At 33.6% G+C, this 9244-nt stretch overlaps 1 protein-coding gene across 2 annotated transcripts; it reads right to left on the bottom strand.

Annotated features, from left to right (window-relative positions):
- Positions 1 to 872: 872 nt before the first annotated feature.
- Positions 873 to 7309, bottom strand: RAD51B (DNA repair (Rad51) family protein). 2 transcript variants are annotated; one of them, XM_012209529.4, is made up of 13 exons: positions 7057 to 7309; positions 6769 to 6882; positions 6518 to 6670; positions 5541 to 5644; positions 5377 to 5440; positions 5231 to 5286; positions 4339 to 4419; positions 3608 to 3667; positions 3428 to 3519; positions 3235 to 3354; positions 2568 to 2711; positions 2164 to 2222; positions 986 to 1383 (listed from the first exon to the last, which is right to left on the bottom strand). In XM_012209529.4, the coding sequence occupies exons 1-12, from the start codon at positions 7138 to 7140 to the stop codon at positions 2179 to 2181; spliced, it is 1116 nt and encodes a 371-aa protein (XP_012064919.1). In that variant the 5' UTR covers positions 7141 to 7309; the 3' UTR covers positions 986 to 1383; positions 2164 to 2178. The 2 variants fall into 2 exon arrangements, with proteins under 2 accessions (XP_037495171.1, XP_012064919.1); XM_037639243.2 differs by lacking the exon at positions 5231 to 5286 and having other exon boundaries at positions 873 to 1383; positions 4339 to 4412.
- Positions 7310 to 9244: the final 1935 nt, after the last annotated feature.

Raw genomic sequence — 9244 nt, 5'->3', positions numbered from 1 at the left:
AAGTAGACAGAGATATTTCGACCAAGAGGGTAAAGACTGCAGAGGGAGTAAAGGGAAGAAAAAGAAATAGAAAGCGCCATATCAGAGGCCAAAAAAACAAAATCTAGTTGAGGGCCATAATTTGATTCCAACACAAAACATAGTACAATCAGTCATTTCCAAAGTCTAAACTATCTAGAGCTTTTACATTTAGCATCCATCTAAACGCTTTTACTTGAGATCGCTATTCTATTACCCTTAACAACTTTAATCATAAGCAGTAAAAGGGCAAAAAGGAAACAAGAATTTCCACATCATTATTGCCTAGATTAACAAGAATCCTAGCTTATAACAATGCATTGAGCTTTAATTTCTAACATTCCAAGAACACACAAAGTTTTCATTATATCTTTTCCTCTTGTAACTGAATGAGGATTGGCGGATCCTGATCTCACCTTCAAGCACAGAATAAATAAAATCTTAGATACACAAGAAAATGTTCTCTCTGGTATAATCATCATTGACAAACTTGCATAGTCTAGAAGAAAAAGAAAGAGAAAGAGAAAGAGACATGGACAGTTTTAGCACTTCTATAATCAAAAGTAGCTGCATCCAATTGCATTTCAGTTTACATGATGTCCCATACCAGAACTTTTTACAAGTGCCCAGACAAGCAACTTTTGCACCAAACGTGATAAGTGTGTTCTCCAACATTTGCAGCCTAGTCAATGCTTCATTCTTTTTTGTATGCTTTGCTATAATTGGTCTTAAGATAAGACACAACACAACCATTTTATTGGTAGTCCTTCATTAAAACAAAACATAGGAAGTGTCTATCAATGATTCACCATCACAAATGCATTGAATCAGCACATAGAATTAAATATCACTCATGGCCAAAGCAATTGCGTATTGCATTTCCTTTGCTTGTCACAAAATCAAGTGGACAAAGCAATTTCTTCACTTCCAGCTTTTGTACAGTTTAAAATTATAACATGACACAAACTTGGTGCAATACATTGCCATAAAAATTGATTCAAGGTTTAAAGTCAACATCCTGTCCCATAATTTTCAGTTCCAACATTTTACTTGTGGATCTATGTTACGCTATCTCATTTAATTCCCATGAATGGCAGTTCATATACAATTTTAGACAAGATATACAATGGTAAATCTTGTCGGGATTCAACTAAATCAGAAAGCAAAATTCCTAATGCCGAATCTGAAACCTTCTCAACCATGCATAGCAAGCCAACATGTATTTTATCATCACCCGGATATTCCAATCTTTTTAGATTTTCTAAGATCTATGGACCCAAAACAATTAATGAGCTCATCTCTTGAAAAACTTATCCTTGCCTGCTTCATTTTCAAGTGCGCTGCATTCATCTCAAAGCTAGAATTCTGCAATGGAAAAAGGGGGAAGGAGATAGGATAAAGAGAATTATTGCACATAAGCTTGGTCAAAGCGACACATATAACAAGCAAAATAAACGATGTTCATCATCAGCAAACCCCATTAAGATGAAAGACCATCACCTACTGCGAACTCCAGCCAAGCAGAAGTTGGGAGGAGTGGTCTGGATACATTATAAATTTACATTAATGGTTACTCGCAAGATTCGAGTCTTTGGCATTGGCTTTGATTTTCATATCTTTACTATTGAATCAGACAAAGGCCCTATACATAAAAGATATTTTATACGTCTGCTACTCTGATCATTTCAGTGAAGACAGAAGACAGCTTTTGCTAGGCCAGAGTGACAACAGGGTTTCCACAACTGCCCCCAAACTGTCGGAGCTTGACACATTAAAAAATTTAATTTTTTTTATTGTGCAGACAGGCACAGACAATGAGTTTGATTCTGATTTCAACCGTGTCTTCTTCACACTTACGATTGCCCAAACATATATGATATTTAACACTATTATGTACAAGGTCTAAGAACATCAAGCTAAAAATGTATCACAGCAGATTCCTGCCCATATAAAAAAAAGTTGCTAATCTGCAGGATAAAATGGCCATTGATTTCCAAAGGGAAAATGTTCTTGTAATCAAAATCCCAGTTCCCTTATCAATCAACATTGAGAGGCCAGTACTGAATGTGCTAAATTTGAACCTGAATTTGACAATAACAATTGAGCAAGAGAGAAAGTAAAATAAAAAAAAGGAACAAAAGTCACCTCAATTCTCTTAGATCACTGCATCCTGTCCCCATCAAAATTAATAATGTAATTATGGCCTGCATTTTTGTCCATCAATTATTAGATACTTACATCTATTCACATAAATCTGAAACAAAAGATCCAAGAAAGAAAAAAGAGGCTAGAATTCCAAAGACTTCATGGAAATAAAGGTTAACTATCATAGGTACTATGTTTACAGATTGCTGCAACAATCAGGGTGCATATTGCTAGAACCACCATCATTTCTTCAAGTTAACAGATAAACATCTACCAACTGATGGTTGGCAAGTATCTTTTTCAGCCCACTAGGTGATGTAGATTTAATCTAAATGATTGGTTGCCTTGAGTATTTGCTTAGAGTAGTTTCAAAATTTGATTCCAAATGAGGCCTAGTGACAAACCTTGGCAGTGAATAGTGTTTATCTCTTGCCCTCTAAGTTCTATACCATCATCATCCAGCAATGCAATCCCTGATGATGTTAAGATAAAGGGGAAAGCCATGGGTGGTGACATGGGAGATTTTGCCACCTTAATGTACCTCTGCCCTGAAACAAAAGTATCATCTGAACTTCATATCCAGCAATAACAAGGCAATTATCAGCAAAAATTCAAATGTTAATAACATAGACCATCGCAAAACATCGTTGCAAATTAGGATCCATTTAAATAATAAAGCACAAGGGTTTTGGAAGACAACTGGCTGATTAAATCAAAATGGAGAAGAAGACATTCAAGGGTTCCCCACCAACCCTTCTTTTCTGATAAATGGTGACTTTTGTAGGTGCCTCCTCACACACACCCTCCTCCAACTCCCCTGGGGTTCCCCAAAAGAAAGATTAGTCCAATTTCACTCACTTAGAGTTACTAAGTGAGGTTACTTCCTAAGCCAAACACCATTAAAAAAAAGGAAAGAAAGAAAAAAGAAAAAACATAATCACAGTAAAAGCATAGGCATTTTGTCCCAAACACCATTTAGTAGAAATTGTTTCCTTGTATCTCTTGAAAAACAGCAATTTTTCGGCATTGCATCTTAAGCTCAGTAAAAGGTATTGCCAGTGTTATGCAAACCTGATTTAGCTTCAAATACAAGACGAATTGTTACAGCATGAGCCCAGTGAATGCCCAAAGCAGCAATGACATGAGAATCATATTTTTCAGTTCCCTCTTGAATCTCAGCACTTTTATTCACTGCACATGAGAAAAACCATATACTGTTAATGATTTAGGTGGAAGCTTTAACAAATAGAAAATGCCAAGATACCTTGAAAAGAGTACTGGGAAACTTCATCACGGCTTTGAGATCTCACTTGGTTGGTCACAACAACAGGAATTCGTGAAAATTCTGCGAGTGATCTACTCATGTTTCAAAAGAAATCACGACCAGCCCGAGTTAGGAGTGAACTACATAGTGTAAATCTTATTATGAGAAGAAGATTCATACTTAATAAAAGAAATATGCCAGCCAATTGAATGTTGTCTAGGAAGCCCCTGATCATATTCCCTGAACAATATATGGTAGCACTGTTTCAATAATAACACAAGCCAAATAGAAGACAATCTGGGTTAAGGGTTGACCGAACATCAAATACATGTCTAGAAAAGAAAAGCAAATCACATATTTGGTGAAAAGAAAACCAGTTGGGCACTACAGTATCTAAACATCTTTTCTCATTTTTGTATGTAGCGCCTCAGTTGCATGAGGAATATTATGTCACAAACATTGTATCAATTTCATACATAATACATCTTTGCATGCACATGAGAACAATAGGACTCTTAAATCACTTAAACAGATCCCTTACTCTGCATCTGAGTCTTGTTGATCATTCTTCCAAGAAAAAAGCACAAGTCATCATTGATGATGTAAATATCATTTTCTTTAAATTGCTCAAGCAAAATGCTATCTACAATATCAAAAGATAAGAGAATTCATCCACGTGTTTCACCATGTAACATTCAATTTCAAAGGCGATATTATTAGATTCTTGTCAAACCACATCCTTTCAATACTGGGTTGCTGTTCCACAAGTAAAATTCTTAAACCACCAAACCCTGAACGATATTGTACTTGTTGTAAGTGTACACATGCAAACCCTTGCCTAATGATGAGATACAACAAGTTTTTATCACATGTAGACAGGTTGCCATCAATACAGCTAAGTTGAAGCTTACCCTGAAACTAGAGCAGCCATGCTGTCAATTACTAGCAATTTCACTTGTTGTCGAAGGAGCAAAATCTTGATTTGCTGCAAACTGGTAATAAATCAATATTTATAATTGACAGGTCAATTCTAAAACCTTTGAGTGCAAAATATAAATAATATAATGAAAAGAAACATAAAATATATTAAGCTAGAAATGAATGACTTTTCAAGCACAACAAAGAACCATGCAGAATAATACATGCAACACAAATGCGTCTTACTTTCCTCTTTGCACCATCCAAGTACTTAAAAAGAAGAAAAGGAAAGTACATAGATATGTGTAGAATGCAAAGGTAAAATATTTAAAATTTTGATACTCTGATCAGACCCTATCATGATATCAAGCCCCACTGATAAGATATCAATTTCAAATATGCCACACAGGAGAACTACATGCATTGGAAGTGAATGTCAAAACATAGCCATCATAACCAAAGTTCATCAGATTCAGTAATATTTCAAAATCATCTGAATGATTCACAATTTACCCATTTACCCGGTTACCCAGCACTGATAGAGGTCCCTAAGAAGTCATCATATCACATGCACTGTGCATGTTGCAGGTAAAGGCAAACTTACATTATCATTGTACCCTACCTTAAAGTTCCAACAGTTCTTTTCCAAACATTGGCAACTTAATTAAGTTCAAACTTTCAGTGTTTTGATTATTTGTCAGCATTTGTAAGCCTTGACATTCTGTAATATATTTAAAATTATTGAGCTATTGTTATTCATTATGCATGACCAAATTTCAGCTGAATTTTCATTTTGTTGCCTGCAATGATATATTGAAATAAGATCTATTATGCATTGCCAATCTTTCTTTTAGAAAGCGATGCAAAACTTTCTTTGATTCACACCTCTCAGTGAATTCAGGAAGGGATGCTGGACGCAAAACAAGAATCCTCCCGGCCATCTGCAACATAAATGGAATAGCAGTCCTTCTAAACTCCAGTTATAACGCAACAAACTCAAAAGGGGTAACCCTTCAAAACATTGTTCATACCTCCTGTGCCATTTCTTTCCTGTGAAATAGTTCTGGGAAACTTGTTGCTCCAATTTCTATTATCCTATTAAAAGCACATTCCCGATTCAATACAGCTTGCATTTGATGTGAACACAAACATAAGAATAATATTTAAGTGATATCCATAGGTGTGCTTCAAGTACCTTCTTGAACTAAATTTGGATTCTACATCAATATATATTACATGGCCATCTAAACCTCCACAACTCACTGGCAGTGAGGCCAGCAAAGAAATCTTCAGGCAAAACTACAATAAAGCGAAGCACAATTGATATTCATCACCACTAAATTGGATGTTATCCATAAAGGATATAGATACTGATGTCCTATTAAGCTGAAACTACAAGATATTACTCATTAATGAAATGCCATCTTCCCTTTTTAATATTCAGATGGATGTTCTAGAAAACAGATATAGTATCTATAAAAGTCTCAGGCTTGCATCCAAGCAAATACAAATAAGATAATTTGCATGAAAAATATTTATAACGAGTAATAGGAAGAAAGCTTGAAATCCCATTATAATGCAAGAAAACAATGAAGTACCAGTAACAAACTCAAATTAACTTTTGTGATAATGAGTATATACACATGTTCTTGACACATATGATCAAAATTGTAACTCGCAGTTCTGATCAATTAGTGCAAGGAATATGTGCTAATTCACAAATATTTGATTGAAATTTTGGAATATCCCACAATGATAACGCAAAGCAACTTCATCCAAGACTCTGTATTGAAAAGACCCTACACTTTAAAAAGTTCCCTGTGTCTCCATATCAGGATTCAAAGGTTAGAAGAGTTAAAACAAGCAGTACATTATCATAGGTTTCAACAGATACTGGTCCTCATATACTTTTACCTTGCTAGTATTTATAATTGACAAAAAAATTGCAGAATTCTTAAACAAAATTTATAATCATGTTCAATATTAAATAGGTGATAAGATAAAGTTGATCAAACTAAATTTAACTTAAATCAAACAGAATGAATATGCATATCACATACAAAACTCACAAAAACATCCAGAACGAAACTACACTTGTTGAGGCCAAATATTGACCAAACCTAAAAAAGTGAAAGTGAATCTAGGAATAATGAACTTATGTGAAATCCATACTTGGGTTTTACCAATTCCAGCAGGACCCACTAACTCAGTCAAAACACCAAATGGTATTCCACCACACAAAGTATCATCCAATCCATTTAGACGGGTAGGAAGATGACCTGCAAATTGCTCATGTTGTAGCCGTTGCTCCATTAAATATAGTGCCTACGAAAGCAATCAAATCCGCAGCTTACAGCACAAATAAAATTCCAATATATAAAAAATAAGAAATAAAAAAATAAATTCATCAAAAATATCCTCACGGTTTGATATGGAGGTGACACAATTGCACTGATGTGGGCTACTGCAGATTTTACATCTGCCAAAGCCACATCTAACAGCTCCATCAACTCAAATTCGGTTAAAGATAAAGCGTCCTGAAAGAAAAAAAAATAAAACTGGTTTCCAATCTCGAAGAATCGAAACAAAACAGCAATAACATTTTTGAAAAAAAAAAAGAGACCTAATTGTTTGAATTAATAGCAAACAGTTGCTATTAATTACTCCAAATGGAAATTGAATTGAAAAGGGGAAAGAGGAGTGGATTATACCTTAGCAGTTTTGATGTTACGAGCAGCAAATATATTTGCGATTGATTTGGGCAATCCCATTTCGCTTATCAGCTTGTTTGCCATTGCTTTGCTTCTATTGCTACTGTCCTCGCTCTCTCCCTGTCTCTCTTTCTATTTCTCTAGTTCTTCTGTCGCTTGATCTTCCCGCCACTCTGTTTGGCTGAGGTGAAAGAGGGGCAAGGGAAAAGAGAGCTACCTAAGATAGTATATCCATTTGGCAAGGGTAGACTTGAGAAAGTACGAGGGTAAATAGGGATAAGTCTTATTCCCATTTATACCTTAAATCTAAAATTTTGTTTCAATTTAATTTTATAGTGTAAGGGAGTAAGAATAAGTAATTTTGTATTTTTATTCTACATTTAATTATTTATCTTTCTTAATCTTTCTATTAATTCAACTCTTTCCAAATATTAATATAATTTTATTGTAACTCCTCTAATATTTTCTCTTTTGTTATCATGCCTTATCCTTCCATTAATTATCCTTTCCTCACCCCATCCAAACAGAATGTAATGTTCAATTTTTTTTTTTTTTGACCGGATATGATTTCATATACTTACCTGTAAAGCACACGACTTGTCGTTCATTATTTCAATTGTTCACAATTACTTATCAATCTCACGGCAGTTTAGTTCAAATCTTGTCAAAAAAGATTAAACCTGCACTGCACCCAACATACGAGTTTCAGCCCAACCTCAAAGCCATTACTTCAACCAATGCTGGTTGTCCATGAACCAGAAATTGTCCAAAAAGTGCCTTGAGAAATACCCCTTCCTAACATTCGAAAACTGCTCCAAAACTTGACATTCGTTGCTCTTGGAACAAAGCTCCGTCCACAAAACCCAACCATCTCCTCGACTCGATGTCACGATGCCTTGAAGAAGACGCGTCCTGCATAGAATTAACCCGACTTGAACACGCAAAGAAGACGTAACAGCAGGCTCTCCATGCAAATGAGAGAACTAGTCATTATAATTAGAAGGCTGGGTTGATTGACGTATTGTATCAACACCACAATTTCATTCCTGCAAAATGGTAGGTACGGATTGCACAATTTTAATACAATTGAATAGCAAGAAATTTTGGATGATGTTGGAAAATTGAAGAAATTGCACAAGATGATTAAACATAATTTATTTATTTCAATTATAATTTTATATTTGACACATAATCAGTTAAAGTTCAAGTATTAGTAGAAATTATGTGAACAAATTTAATTATTGAGAAGTATTTAATGAATAATGATAATAAAAGTTTTTTAAAGTCATTTATTTCATACAATATCGGATATTTGCTATTGTTCAAACTATATTTACTGAGTTGTAATAAAATGTAATTAAATTATTTTTTTTTTGAAAGGATGTAATTAAAAATATTTATAATATAATATCACATTTTGAAATTGATTACTTTTATATCACGACTTATCAAACAAAATCATGTCTCAAAAACGTAGTCATCTTCTGGGCCTGGGATTCACTTGGGTATTTCTCTGGGCTTTTGACGACATAAATGACCATTTTGTGGGCTTTGCTAGACAAATTTAACAGCTTTTCATTTGAGCCGTCTTGAGGATTGAGCTTAGGGCTTTTAGAGCCCGTTTGATTCAGCGGTTCAATAATAACGGATAGCGATTGCTTATAATAAATGGTTGATGACTGATAACAGTTAGCTAATGAATATTGGTATTTGATAAAATTTTATAGTGTTATTGTATAATATAAAATGACCATTAAGAATATAATTGTTTTTATATATTATAATGATGTGCAATGTATATATTTAAAAAAAAAAATTCAAGGTGAATATACTATTTTTTATTTTAATATATTGTATAAATAAAAATATTAACTAAAATTTTAAAATAATATTTAAAGAAAATTATTATGTTTAAATAATTATAAATAAAATGATCATAAAATATATTAATTAAAAAATTATTATTAATTATTTTTATAATGGTTAATGAAATCTAAATATAATATAAATTTAAATTTAACTACCAGCTAATAAAAAAACTTCGAAAACGTAACTGTTGAGATCAATCCCTAGCTGATTGTGATTTTTATGAGTTATCAGTCGATTAAAAAGCTTATCAAATACCTACAACTTAATTAATGGGTATAGATTAGCTATTAATTGTATGAATCAACTTAACCGATCATCT

Source organism: Jatropha curcas, chromosome 1 (genome assembly GCF_041381405.1).
Source record: "Jatropha curcas cultivar XTBG-Jc1 chromosome 1, XTBG_Jcur_1.0, whole genome shotgun sequence".
NCBI classification, from domain to species: Eukaryota; Viridiplantae; Streptophyta; class Magnoliopsida; order Malpighiales; family Euphorbiaceae; genus Jatropha; species Jatropha curcas.
This window is presented reverse-complemented; position numbering and strand designations above follow the sequence as displayed.

What these genes read in the sequence shown, in the direction of transcription:
- RAD51B (XM_012209529.4), bottom strand. Translation starts at nt 7,140, where the DNA reads ATGGCAAACAAGCTGATAAGCGAAATGGGATTGCCCAAATCAATCGCA. An exon ending in TGGCATATTTCTTTTATTAA is followed by an intron (nt 3,520 to 3,607) that starts GTATGAATCTTC and finishes AAACATGAGTAG; the next exon opens with ATCACTCGCAGAATTTTCAC. An exon ending in AAACACTATTCACTGCCAAG is followed by an intron (nt 2,223 to 2,567) that starts GTTTGTCACTAG and finishes ACAAAAATGCAG; the next exon opens with GCCATAATTACATTATTAAT.